General features: G+C 40.3%; 1 protein-coding gene across 6 annotated transcripts in view; it reads left to right on the top strand.

Annotated features, from left to right (window-relative positions):
• Positions 1–15344, top strand: part of CSMD3 (CUB and Sushi multiple domains 3) — an 804446-nt gene that overhangs the window by 128153 nt on the left and 660949 nt on the right. For all 6 annotated transcript variants that reach the window (XM_072151297.1, XM_072151299.1, XM_072151298.1 and 3 more), the window contains exon 3: positions 11041–11153. In XM_072151297.1, coding sequence (XP_072007398.1) covers positions 11041–11153 — 113 coding nt within the window. The remainder of the gene's footprint in view (positions 1–11040; positions 11154–15344) is intronic.

The raw sequence follows: 15344 nt of genomic DNA on the forward strand, positions 1-15344 counted from the left end.
TGGAAAATTCATAATTATAAGCTGTTTACTGGCTTTTGAAATGTCTTTCCTCTCCTTTTCTATGCCAGTTGTTAAGAAATAGACCCTAGTATGCTACAAATTGGGGCACATTTACTTACCCGGTCCCAGGCGCGATCCAACGGCGGGTTCTCAGACGCTGATTCGGGTCCGGCCGCGGTTCACTTAGGTAGCGCGCCCGATGTCCACCAGGTGTCGCTGCTGCGCGGAAGTCCGCTGGAGTTCACGGGAGTTCACCGTCCTATTGTGGGTGCAGGTAAGCGCGTGTCAAGCGACACATTTTTTTAAAAAAATACAGCGGGTTTTCTGAATCCGTTGATTTTTCCGACGGCCATGCCCCCGATTTCCGTTACATGCAAGCCGGCGCGGATGCGCCACAATCCGAATTGCGTGAGCCAAAAACCCGGGCAATTACGGGAAAAACTGCGCAATTCGGTAATATCCGGGAAACACGACGGAAAAACGCGATTCGGGCCCTTAGTAAATGACCCCCATTGTGCGGCCTCCTGCATGGGGAATGCTCTTACCCAGTATTGCGTAAGAGCCTGGGCCTATCTGTGCATCCCCTTGTACTGTTGTGGCCCAGTCCAACACTCTTCATCACAAAAGCATGACTTTCCATTTACTTGTATGGGGAGATGGAGATGGGAGTTGGACCTTGTCATCTCATATTTTCTTGGAAATCTTATTGTTATTTCCACTATTTTCAGTAATCTACACTACAAAATGAATTTTATCTGACTATAATACCAATATATCTCTATGTAATGTTTGGCGTGGATGGACTCATGGCTCCGTTCAAACTGCTTCCAATGGATTTAACCAAGGCGAACAGGAATATAGGACTATGCCCCAGCAATCTTACAGAATCACCTATTCTATGGATGGGTTTCTCAATAACTTTTTTGTACATCCACAGGAAATGATCAATCCATGGAGCTACGCTTTGGTTTTCCTGTCATTACTGTGTCCGGGTGTCCCCAGATTTATTTCCTTATGCCCATCAGCAGCAGAAGATCTACTTAAAGTCTTGACAAAGCAATGTCCTTTCTATCACAACACATCCTCACATATGACCTCACTCAAGCAGAGCAAGATTTCCAAAAGAAACAAATCACCAAAGTCTAACATGGAGGAGATCTATCATATGCCGGTGTTAATGCTCCAGCACACGATGGAAACCCTTCCCCTTCATCACTGCCGGATAAATCAAGAGGCTTAGTCTACCTGATGTATTTGGTGGTTTTGTAGCTGGTGTAGTTTTAAGCAAAGAACATGTGAATGTTCAAGGTGAACATTCACATGGTCTAGGCAGTGCAGAGACTTTGGGGAGGAACGCCCCACTCCATCCCACTAATTCACCCCCCTCTGCGGCCTTCCACATGTTCTTGGGTTGAGCTGGCAAAAGGGATAATAATTGCAATGCCTGGTGGTTTGGAAGACATCACGAATATTTCAGGGCTTCTACACCACATTTTGTTCACAGGGAAGTTATTGTAACTTTCAGTTGCTTGAAGTCCAACTGTTCCAACTTCTTAATCGAAACGGTCCTCGTTGAACAAGTGACTTCATAAGAACCCTGTGACTCCAAATACTCTGAGCCGTGAGTGCCAGGGAATTGTGGGAAGTGGGAGTCGGAGCCTAGTAAACACTCTTCATTTCTTTTTTTTTTGCTTAGTCCTGGAATCTTGGAAAGCCCTTGAAATTTGTAAAAAAAGTCACATCAACTTTTATATTTTTGTCTCCATTCGGTAAACTTCGGGCCGGCTTAGTAAGTAGAGTAATACCTAAATTTACATCAGTACAATTAACAGAAACTGCGACAATTATCATAAATTGGGTTTAATTAGCTTGAACAAATGTTCTTCTTGTACGATTTATCTTCATGCGCTTACAACAGTCGTCTCATCTTGAAAAGGAAATTCACCATAAAGGTCACTTTTTCCGACTTTGAGCTTTTGCTTATTGCTCCTTTAATTTGTTTCACTGTAAATAAATCAAAAGTTACTCATATTTTTTTCATAACGGATATGGCAGCAGCCGTTGTGCCTGCACTCGCATGTAATCGGCCACGCAGTTACTCCTAAGCCAACAGCTTAGAAATATGAGTCCTGCTACTTTACTGTAATGACGTTTCACATAAAGGAAATCTGTCTGCAGTTCTTAGCCCTGCAGTACCGGAGACAATGTTAGATATTGGCTCTGGTGATCTGTATCATCCAGTTACTCGATGGATGTTGTGAAGAGCATCAGGATGTGGAAAAATAGATTTCTTTTCATTAGCTTAGTTTCGAATGTTTCAAATGAAAAAAAAAACCCAAAAAACTAAGAGATAAAGAATAAATGTAATGGATCTTTTCCACAAAATTTAATTTTCTTCTGCTCAGCTCCTCCTGCTCTATACCCTGCTGCCCAAAGATAGGACATTATATACAATCTACTCAATATACTCAATCTACAATCTACTCCTGCTCTATAACATGCTGCCTGCAGATAGGACACTATGAACTATCTGGTCAGCTCCTCCTGCTTTATAACATGCTGCCTGCAGATAGGACATGATGAACAAAGTGCTAATCTCTTTGGATATCGAAGACTGTGTACAATCTGTTCTGCTCCTTCTGCACTACAGCTCATTGCATTCAAAAAAAGCACTCTGGTCCACATTTACTAAGGCCCTTGCGCCAGTTTTCTGGCTGACTTTTGCACAGGTATTTAAGAAGTGTCCGCACCACATTTGTTTGACACATGACCCTTATATGTGGTGGTTGCACTATTTTTCATGCAACACAAATTTCTGCACTGAATGGGGCGCTCCAGTGCTCAGTCGGACCGTCCACCACATTTATCATGCAAAATCAGACAGAATTGTGCCACACGCCCCATGTTAAAGGCGCACCAAAAGAAAGTGGTGCACTCTGTCGGAGCAGTGCAGGGGGCACCAGGTTCATGAAGAATGTGTCATGAATCTGGCGTCCCCTGCACACTACAGAAACATAGTACACACTACACTGTTCTTAGTATACGTGGGCCAATGTGTGTAATCTGTTCAGCTTCTCCTACTCCATAACATACAACCTGCAGATAAGACAATGGGGCTTATGATGGAGAACGTATATATTAACTTCCCTCAACTTTCCAATTTTAGTCAACTTCCATTACACCTAATACTGACAGTCATTTCATAATGGCTGCCAAAAATAAAATCTGGAAACCAGGAAGTGTCAGGGATTGGCTGTAGAAGTCACATGACATCCTGGTAGACAATCTATCTTATCACTGGAAGTTTTGTAACTACGCCGAAAAAAAGTTCTATTTTCTTATTATTTTTAACTTTATTTTTATGTTACTGACTATTTTCCTCTCACTTTAAAAAAACAGATCATTCATTAAATATTCAGCCCGTACATTATTCCGAGACGCGTTAATGGATTTCTAAAACAATGATGTCATTTACATTTTTTTGCCTTTGGAGCACTTTTAATTAAGTCTAATCAGAAGTCACAGTTTAAAGTCGACATCTCAGCACTTAGCGGCATAGATATTGTGCTCATTGTGGGACTATAATTTGAACTGTCTGTGTCAAATGCCGCAAATTACAGAAATCAAATAACATAATTATAGAAGCCACTACTTTAGTTTACTAATAATCAAGTAATTACATCAAGTACGACTGTGTCCTGTAGCTTTCTCAGACTGAGTGCATGACTGAAGTAACAAGTGCTGTGTGCACAAACACAATCCCGTTGGTTAACCTATGGGCTAGGACTTGTTTTACAACTTTTTGCTTAGCAGAGACTGAAATAATAGACTGATCATAGAGAACCCTGCTGCATAGTAAGTATCCAGGACTCATCCTCACACGCATAAAGCTTAAGCGGCGCATCCCAATGGAAAATCTGTACCATGTACCCCTAACCCTATGCATTACATATTGGGGCAAATTTACTAAGGGTCCGGGGACATACTTTAGTCAGACTTCCCCAATTTTTCAGTTTTTGTGCGGCTGTGACAGGTATTTAGCAGGGGATTGTGTTGCACGTGATCGGATTTTGGCGCAGCTGCGTCGGTTTCCATTCAACAGAAATCTAGGGGGCATGCCTATCCGACTGATTCGGACAGAGTGGGGGATAAAACATTCAAATTGTGTCTCAAGATCAAGCACTTACATGCATCAGGAAGAAGAAGGTGAACTCCCGGGACCTGAGCGTGGAAACGACACATGTAGGATATCGAGCGCACGATCTTAGTGAATCACAGCAGAGGGCATGATCGTCGACCGATGCACTTTTTGTGAACTACTCTGGACGGGTAAGGTAGTGTGCCTCATAGTACTAATCTCTCCATATAGCAAAGGGACATCTATCGGTAACCCTCGCAATTTACACCTTTGCTGCTTCTTAAATCAAAAGTAAATGTTCAACAACATTTTGTAACTGTATGGTTCAGACAAAAATAACCAACTCTGTAATACATTTTATGACAGAAATCTGCCCCAGTGTCCTTCTTTTCCCTCTGTCTTTCCTCCTTATTTAAATAGTTTGTGTAAATCAACTTTCTGTCTTGTTCTCCACTGACCACTGAGATATAAGGAGAAACCAATAAAGTGTGCAATTACTTAACTCCTTACAGACAGTCCCTGAATAGTCTGATCTCTCTAAAAAGATGAAACATCAAGGGAAATATTCACTAGCCATGGAAACAGCCTACTTATTTGTCTGTAGCGGAGGGACCTCTGAAGGCTTTCAGATACACTGCTCGCTACAGGATAAAGAGAGAGCAGAAAAATGCACAGAGAAGCTGATTTTCTAAATTATTTATACTATACATTTTTTTTTTATTTTAGTAGTGGGAACCTAGAGACTTTCTAAATGACAGTTTAAGAAAGTCGCTCTGAAAGGTCCTCTTTAAGTTCAATTACTCTACAATATGCAGCACCACCACTGGGAGAATTAGGTATTGCACAATAGTCACTCTGGTTCCTCAATTTCAAAATGGATGACCATCCTATGGATATCTGATAAAAAAAAGTCTTGGAAAAACCCTTTAAGTGAGCTCTTTGGTATTCCATGCACAATATACTGGATACGAATAAGAAATCATTATCTACTTTAGTGGAATTCATACAGATATTTGTCATTCACTTGTTACGTTCCGTCATCTTTACTTTTATGTGTTATGTAACTGGAAAACTAAAGTGGCCTAACAACATTTTTCACGAGACATATGAATAAAAGGAGATTTGATGAAAACAGTCATTTGTAATCAGAACCGAGCAAAATTGATTAAGACAGTTAATGTTTTCAAGGATAAGATAACATTGTAAATAAATCACCAAGGGGGAAAGTTTTCTAGCTATTAGAATGAATGTGAAAAAATAAGAAAGACCTTGATTTTTTTTTCCTCTATCAAACATTGGTAAATGCTACAAAGAAGACTTAGAAGACTCGTAACTGGACATTGAAGTGTAGGAGAGCTCCTCGGATGCCGAGCTGAAAAATATACTTGAAAAACAATCTGAGGAAGAAGCCAGAATTCTACAATGTAACGTTTATTCCCATCCCAACTCTTCATCTTAGCATTCAAGAACACTTGGACTTACGGCTCACTCAACAAAGATAAACCTCAAAAGTATCTAAATCCAACAGCAATTTTTGGAGCCGTTACACCTTCCTCTGTGCGCTGCTTTCCAGACTTTGATCCTTTTATTTTTATTCAGTTCAGTTCTTCGATGTGTCTTCGCAGTAATGTGGATTATTAGTCACTTTTGTCTACATCATAGCGGCTTTCGTCTGATATCAGAACAAGGTTTTGCTTTGTATCTCCTTTATTTTCAGTCTTTAAGGGGATCTAGCAGCGCCCTCAGGTAGGGTATAGTATATCCCTTCTAGCAATGCCTCTTTTACGTTAAATCTTGTCCATTTACCAACAGTATAAACAAATCTCCTGAAAATGAGCAGAACATTCTTATTTTTTTTTTCCAAAAATGAATCAGGCTCAGGGACAGGAGGATGAATATTCATTTAGATGCCTATATCTTGGGCTTTACAGAACCTAAAATCAACAGGGGCGTAACTTGAGGTGGTGCAGAGGTTGCGATCGCAACAGGGCCCTGGAGGCTTAGGAGCCCATACGGTGTCACATTCCCATATAAGAACACAAGTACTATAAAACATACATTATAGTTGGGGGGCCTGGCACAGACTTTGCACTGGGGCCCTTCAGCTTCTAGTTAGGCCACTGAAAATCAATGTTCAAATATCTTATTAAAGACTATCATTTTTTTTTAAAACCACATCAGGATTGTGGTTTAGGGAGCTACAGAACTGGAGAAATGGGCAGGTAAAATCATAGTTTGGAATGAAAGCTGAAGATAAAGATCAAATTTCATACTATGCCTTTAACTCCCTGTTTCTCAGGTTCCGTAGATCTCTGAATCTCTGGCCTGACACAATTTAGAAAATGAGATTCTTTTCTGATACCGAACCATGGGTTCTAAGTACTATAAAGCCTTATATATGGGCATCTGAAATAACACCACCCCTCTAATTTCTCAGCCTGATTAATCTCAGGAAATGAGGAATCACACTGAAGAGGTGAAGGGAAGAGTCACTTTAGATGCCTATATCTATAGCAGCAATAATCTGGTTTTGGTATCAGGTTAAAGATGAGAATCTCATCTTTCAAATTGCATCAGACTTTTGGCTCTGTGTGCTACAGAGCCCTTAGATATAGGCAGTTAAAAAGCAGGAACAAGAGCTTAACCTGCTTCTTCCTTTCCCAACTTTGACTTTACCGGCTCATATATACAATTTTATAGCTCACAGAACTGCAAACATGATGCAGTTTGAAAGCTTAAATTATCATCATTTATCTGACACCAGAACCAAAATATAGGAATAAAAGCTGACACCCCCCCCCCCCCCTTCCAATCTTTCAGCTGGATTTATCCCTGGCATATATTTTCAGCTCACATAACTTTGAAGGAGATTTTTTTATAGGTAAACAGGAGAGATTGCACATAGAGGAATTGTAGAAAGGAAATTTCATACCCGACCTTAGGGAACTTGTAATTTAAAGAGGTAACATTTAGAGAGGTAAAATTAAGGTTCAAGGTATTTTCACAAAATATTTTTTTTTCATTTTATACAATTTATAAAAATATTCATTATAAAGGACTTAATTAGAATATTGCTAATGATTATTTTAAAAATGTTGGATGTGAGGTTATTTGCTATATGACATAATTACTATAATGGTAGAGATTTGTCAACCCTTAACTTTACATAAATTTTGTTAAGAACTTTAGGAACTTATTATGCTTTTTGTTCTTTTCAGTTCCAAAAGTTGGGTTTCCAAATTGATCACTGATCTTTCCAATGGGTCTATAATATCAGTTTAGAAGGAGGGTCCGACACCTGACCACCACCAATCTGATATTGATGAACTTTTGTGATGACCTATATTTTTACTCCAGACAATCTTTAATTATATCAGCAAGCAGGGGCGTAACTTGAGGGGGTGCACAGGATGCGATCGCACCAGGGCCCAAGAGGTTTAGGGGGCCCTTATGGTGTCACTTTCCCATATGAAAAGACTATTACTATGAACCATACATTATAGTCGGGGCCCTGGCACAGACTTTGCACTGGGGCCCATCAGCTTCTAGTTATGCCTCTGGCAGCAAGTTTTAGCTGCCAACTTCCGCAAAAATCGAAGAGGACACTGAACATTCGGTCATGGGTGTATAATAAGGGTGAGCAGAGGCAGAAGTTTCACCAAGGCCTAAGACCCTAGAGGGTGCATAAAGGTCTGTCTACGCCATATGGGTTGACTGGTACCATTTACATTTTGGGTTATGACTAAGATTTTGCTTTGAGGACTAGTATTTTAAAATTACAAGGTTCACCTTATGACCTCACATCTGATTTGCAAAAGATCATCAGTCAAAGTGGTCACCATTTATTTATTCCAGGGTTTTATAGGCGACTTTAAAAAATAAAGTTCCCCTTGAATTTAATTTGCGCACCAGTTTAACCCTAAGTACACAGAGATTTGTCAGTAGTCAGTTATGTCAATATAATCGGTAACTTACTGTACATATTTTCATTGGCAGAACTCACCGTACTTTCAATTAATTCACTGCTGGCGTCTTCTCATTCTACGTCTGTCTCCACATACAGTAAATACTAAATCAAATGTCTAACACAAATGGGGGGCAATTAATTAAGACATGATGAATTACTCAGGAAATTTTGATGAATTCCACCCGCTATTGTCTCATGCAACTGTTGTTAAGATGATAAATAATTTGACTTCCAGAGCAAGAAAAAGCTCTAGAATAAGCAAATGGAAAAATGTTGGTTGGCTGCTTTCCCCAAAAGAAAATCAATCAAGTATTGTTATTTTCTTTTGAATGTGACTTGAAATTATATAGGGTAGAAATATGATCAAAATACATAAAGTTATACATTTACACAAAGAGACACTGACAGGGCCGGTTCCAGGTTTCAGTAGGCCCTTGGGTGACAGAGCCTCAGTGGGGCCCTTTGAAGTAAACTCAAATAGCGGCATGGATTCATTATACACAGCCTCCATGGATTAATTATATACAGCCACATCACCTCCCCATGGAAAAATTATATACAGCCTCCTCACCCCCCATGGGTTAATAATATGCACCCCCATGAATTAATTATGTACAGTTGCCCTCACCACCCATGGAAAAATTATATGCAGCCTCCTCACCCCCCATGAAATAATTAGATGCAGCCTGGGCCCCCCATGGATTATATGCAGCCCCCGTGGATTAATTATAATCACACCCCTTCCCCCATGGATTATATGCACTGCTCCCCATGGATTAATTATGTACAGCCTCCTCATCCCCCAAGGAATAATATGATACAACCTGGGTCCCCCTCACCACCTATACATTAATTATATGCAGCCCCTCCTCACACCCTATGGATTATATGTGATCCCCTCGCCCCTATGGATTATATGCAGCCCATCCTCACCCCCCATAGATTATATGTAGCCCCTTCTCACCCCCTATGGATTATATTAGTCCCTTCCTCACCCCCTATGGATTATATGCAGCTCCTCCTCAACCAATGGATAACATGCGTCCCCTCCTCACCCAAATTGGATTATATGCAGCCCCTTCTCAGCCCCCATGGATTATATATAGTCCACTTGCCCCCTATGGATTATATTTAGCACCTCCTCACCTCTATAGATTATTTACAGCCCCACCTTACCCCCCATGGATTATATGCAGTCTCCTCACCCCCTATGAAATATATGCAGCCACTCCTTACCCCCTATGGATTATATGCAGCCCCCTCCCCCCTATGGATTATATGTTGCCAGTGTCGTCCAATAAAAAGGAAATTTACAATCAATATCAAGCCTGGTGTTCCTGGTTTATCCTGATGGGTTTTATGGTAGATTTCCTTTAAAGAGATTTACTGGACTAAACATAGTATTATTACATATCCACAGAAAATATATCAACATTCGGCACCCCCAAAATCCCATGGAAAATGATACGGGGAGCAACAGGCAAATTCTTAGTGCAGTTGCTGAACCTAGTCACTACAACTTAACTCCCACTAAAATGCATAGTAGCTGACCTGCAGTACCCCAGTCTAACCACTGCACAGAGAATGAGGCTATCTGCTTCCTTTTCTCCTCTTTGTATATCAGTTGCTGAGGAAAACTAAGTTGAAGTGTTGAACCCTGACCTATTTTGTTATTGAAAAAAGTTTGACACAGCTCATCTTTCCCCATGTCTTTAACCATGTTCCATTTGGCGGCAGTATGGTTCAGGAGAGACCTGCGTAGCCTACACATAGCATGGTTAAAACTTTTGAATTTTATCAAAGCAAGTTAAAAAGGAGAATCCAAAAACAAAATATATGTTTGTGGCTTGTTTCGGTGATATATTGTCCTTAGTCTTAGCTTAAGGACCCATGCTTAAGATAGATCATGAAATTTTACATTCTGTTAGCATACAATCCAAAATGATCAGGAATTAACTTTTCTTGCATTCTGTAAACAAAAATACTACTCCAAAATAAATAAATTTAACACATTGAAATAATTTTGAACCTTAAAAGGAACATGTTAGTTAAACTAACACACATTAACTAAACTTATATTTGAAAATTGCTATTATACAGCAGTACAACTATCCCTATATTGTTCCTACCCATGTAAAGTTCCACAATCCATTTGTAAAGTTAATTCACCTTCTAAGCAAAAAAACATATGAGTCCTATCATTCTATATCCTTTGAGTCCAGCATATTCATGTTCTGCCAGTTTAGCTGCACCTCCAGCTTCCTTTTTGACAATGGGCTCTCTTCAGCCACAGCACTGATACTTGATGCTCCCCTCCCTCAGGGATGAAAGAGACATTGGCTATGTGTGACTTGCTGAAGAGAATTCTCCACGGAGGCGGAATGAGTGAACTGATTCTTCTTCAAAGAGTCCAACACAGCCAATGTCTCTCTCATTCTCTAGGTAACTGAGCCAAGTCAGCTGAGGAGAAAGAATAATTATTTTCTTACAGTTGTCAGTTGCCTTTTTACTAAAATTTTGGAAGGGGCAATTCGATGGAGTCCAAGATTAGAGTCTGCTTCAGACCCCTTGCACATGTGCATTGCATATAGTGATGCGGAGGGCAGTAAATATTTCAGCATTACACATGCGCCTAGAACATATAACATTGTTGTAAGGTATAAAAGTTGTATAGGTAGGTGCACAAAACTCCTGTCCATAGATGGTGTCTGTTATTCCAGGTCAATTTAACCTGACTGAACTGCAGTACACAGCCATGGACAAAAAGGGCGCTGTTCATAGTTTAAAAACAAGAATTTTTTTTTTTAAGGGAAAAAAGTTAGCAACTACAGATCTGTGTATAATATCCTTCTATATTGTTATGTTCTATTATATAACAACTTCCATAACATTTGATCATCAGTAACAGTGATTTTTTTTTCCATTTCTGTTTCAGGCTAACAGGATTCCACATTCCTGCACCGGTAACAAGTACGGGATCTGTATTTTCATTACGTTTGACCAGCGACTTTGCGGTCAGTGCACATGGCTTCAAAATATATTATGAAGGTAAGAAAATAATTGTTACTACTCTATTATATATATAAAAATGGTCCTTATGATGATTTTCTATTTATATATTTCTGGAGGGAGAGATACCAGTTTAGACATACGGTATTGCATGTGCAGTCTGTTAAGCTGTTCAACCAGAGACGGATTATGGTGTGGGCTTCCACGGTAAACGCCCCGGGGCCCCCACCACTTTGCCCCTAAAGTAACCCCCACCAAGTGTGGGTAATTTGGGCGGCTGTGATATTATCGAAACCACTTCACTACACTATAATTAGCGAATATGTACCTAAAGGTCAACCTAAAGGGGTTGTTTGCAACAGTCACATAAAAAGTCGCAAAAAACATCAAATATTAAAGAAAATAGAACGGAGTGGGGATTGAAATCAATTTGCGAAAAAACTTGTGCCTAAACAGAAAGTCACGATTTATAACTTCAGTCCTTAAGTGAAAACTAGTCTATGTCAAAGTGACTTTGCACTGTCCTATGTTCATCTGGCGCAATGAAAAGTCACAATACAGCATTTTTACCACAAATGCACCAAAACAATGCCAAACAGACAAAAAAAGCAATGATACATTGCCCCATTTGTGACCTATATAATATGTGGTAAACAACTAGTAGGTTAAAATACCTTTAGAGTTACTCTCTCTTTGCGGAAATGCTCGACATATCAGTTAACTGTAATGAACCTGTCCAACAAGACATTACAACCACAATCAAACTTGGTGCTAGCTGTCAGACTGGATAATTGGTGACTAACCCTGCAAATCACTGCATGGCCCTGCATACAGTAGATGAAACCGCCCTAACAAGGGCAAACCAATTATCAGGAAACCTAACTAATTGACTCTGAGTGATCCTACGAGGTGAGCCGGAAGATTTACTTCATCTGGCAGCTGCTACACGGTGGAGCTGACAGATTGTAGGAATTCAGACCTAGACCAGTGTACACAGGGAAAGCGGGGTATAACCAGGAGGCACACAATACAGACAGACAAGCAGAGTCTGGCACAACCGTGTCAAAACCAAGATGGCAGCAAAGGTACAGCAAAGGTACAAAATCGTATAGCAATAGTCGTTAAGCAAAGCAGAAGTCAAATACATAGGATAGCAAACAACAAAATAGCAACAGTGCTAGATCGCATGAGAAGACTGAAAACCATCACCCTCAGAAGAGACTTGGCAGAATAGAAAGGGAGTAATGGACACTGCCCCCTGCACTAACTGGTTCAGCCGTCCATCGCTTAAACCAAAGCTGCAGACAAAACAAACTCTAATTCACATTCAGCTTTCCCTAAGGAAAGATCCTGAAAGGGAGGTATCAATCACAGGCAGCCCTGGGTGTGGTATTCAAGCACAGAAGCCTAAAATCTGATCCCATTCAGAGCAAATTGTGAGTTCTGACATTAACACTGCATTTTATGCCATTTCTAAAAAATGTCTTCAGGAATAAAGATATATTATTATCAGTATAACACAGCTGTCACTGTGACAACCACAACTTATCGAGTCAATTATAAGTGACTCAAATCCTTTGGATGTCTATTCTTGTCCATGCAAACGCTGCGGGACATGTTTTCAACCCTTACTCTTCCATACTTGTGAATGTAAAATCTGATATATTTCATTGTGATTTTCAATACAAAAGATCATTTTCTTGCATATGTTACATCTATGAAGGATTGTTGAGGTTTGAGCCTCCTCTTAGAGCCTTAGATTAGGGGTATAAAGCTCCCTTCAATGGGATTTAACTTTAATACCAGGCACAACCATGTTAAAAAGGCCCATAACAATTTGAAATCACAATTTCCCATTTGTCAGCTGTTCCTTAAAGGAAACCTATCAGCATCATCACTAATAAAACTGATGACAGGTGCCCATGGCACTATTCTATCTATTGCCCACACTGTTTATAGCTAAAAAATGGATGCTTCCTATGTAACCCAGTCCACGTCTCCCACATCTCCCTCATTCTACCCTCTATCTGCCAATGTTATCCTCTGCTACCATGGAACTCCTGGCTCACACACTGGCCAGCATCAGTCATATGCAGTGAGCAGTGCACTTGGTTAGCGTTCTCCGACGGCTTGCTGCACACGCACAACTACTTGCAGGGAGGGGAATGAGGAATATAATCTGCAAACGGGGGCTGGGTCTAACATTGACTTGGCCAAATAAGCTACTCCCCTTGTGACTCCCTTCTCCATCTGCCCTGGTCCCAGGGAGGCTTACAAAGACTTTTTTAGCTTAAACAGTCTGGGCAGTAGTGAGCATAGTGCTTATATTACAACGGAATTAAATTTAGGAGTTGTCACACTCTCTGCTGGAAGGGAGAACCCATAGTAAAAATCTTTAAGGAAAATACTTTCCGTGAGTTTCCAATTTACAATATATAGGTAGGGGGAGATTCAACAGTACTAACGACTTGATACTGGTGTTATTGTGACACTACTGTAAAAGGGCCAATGGAGACAACTTGACAAAGGCAAAGCAAGGATTGAGCCTTTTTATTACTTTAGGACCTTTGGACCTTTAATGTATGACAATCCCTTTTACGTGTTTTGATGGTCATGGATACAAAACCAATGACTGAGTGAGGTCTAACCTTTGGGACTCCAAATATTCCCGTTTTTTAAGCCACTTTGGTTTCTTGAGCCAAACGAGTAAAACATTCTAGGAGCTCACCCTACACCAACACAGAAAATGTAACCTACATGTCTTCTAGACTTCTAGACTTGTTTTTCTGGACTTTCTGGGCCTATTATTAAGTTACAACCTGAGCCAACCAACCGGAGGATCCTTTGGTTCTCTGGTGGACATTTCCAATTGACACAGCTGCTTAAATAAGTACATTACTACACTCATCGTAGAGAATAAATGGAACATTCTCCCAAAGAGTGTTGACTCTCCCGAGCATTCTCCAATGATGTTTGGGGGTAGGACCTCCAGCTATCACACAGTTATTCCATAATGATAACAAAAAAGACCAGAATAACCATTTGAGCATTTCTACGTATTAAGAAATTTACAAAGACTTGGAATATCACCGAAAATAAATCTGTAGTATCTACAGAAAGTTCTCTTCACAGAGGAGCCTTGAAGACATAAATCCTGAATGACTTCTAACCTGCTTTATAACGCTCTCATTCCCAGCTGTATTATATGACACACACACTTCCTTCCCCGAAGCATTAGACATGCATGTTGTCTTGTTCTAATAATGTTTCCTTGGAACAACATGTTTATTTTGGCCCGAATGGCAAGAAGCTGACAGCATTTACTGACCTTTATAAAGCTGGTGACTTCATCTATGGGGTATAGAAATTGATTTTTTTTACTGGTGCCATGTAAAGTCAGAACAGACATTGAGCATTTTTATTTCATTTTGTAAGACTATGTAATGTCGCTAAAAAATGCTTTTGAAATATATCCTAATTGTAAAAAAAAAACTTTAGAGGTTTACATAAATGTAGGGGTTAAAGAGAACCTATCAGGTCGATTTTATGAACCTAAACCAACTGCAGGTCCGAATGGAACTGTGATTTAGGTTCCCAAATTGACCTGTACATTGGCTTTGAGTGGCTTCAATGAAAACAAAAAAACTTTTTTACTTACCTAGATGTGAGGGCAATGAGGCACATTGGACTCACATCCTCAGATCTCTTCTCTTGTGCGGTTCAGCACAGTAAAGTCATCGTACATTCCCCCAGCTTTTCTAGTTCCAACGCGCAGGTGTCCGGAGCTGTGGACGAGGTAAGTATAAATCTTTTCTTTTTATTTTAATGTGATCGCATTGGGACCAATTTGGGATGCTAAGTAGAGATGAGCGAACACTAAAATGCTCGGGTACTCGTTATTCGAGACGAACTTTTCCCGATGCTCGAGTGCTCGTCTCGAATAACGAACCCCATTGAAGTCAATGGGAGACTCGAGCATTTTTCAAGGGGACCAAGGCTCTGCACAGGGAAGCTTGGCCAAACACCTGGGAACCTCAGAAAAGGATGGAAACACCACGGAAATGGACAGGAAACAGCAGGGGCAGCATGCATGGATGCCTCTGAGGCTGCATAATCGCACCATTATGCCAAAATTATGGCCAACAGCATGGCCATGACAGAGTGACAGAATGAAGCTAGATAGCATCTAAAACATCCAATAATTGACCCTGACACTATAGGGGACGGCAT

Source organism: Engystomops pustulosus, chromosome 5 (genome assembly GCF_040894005.1).
Source record: "Engystomops pustulosus chromosome 5, aEngPut4.maternal, whole genome shotgun sequence".
Lineage (NCBI taxonomy): Eukaryota > Metazoa > Chordata > Amphibia > Anura > Leptodactylidae > Engystomops > Engystomops pustulosus.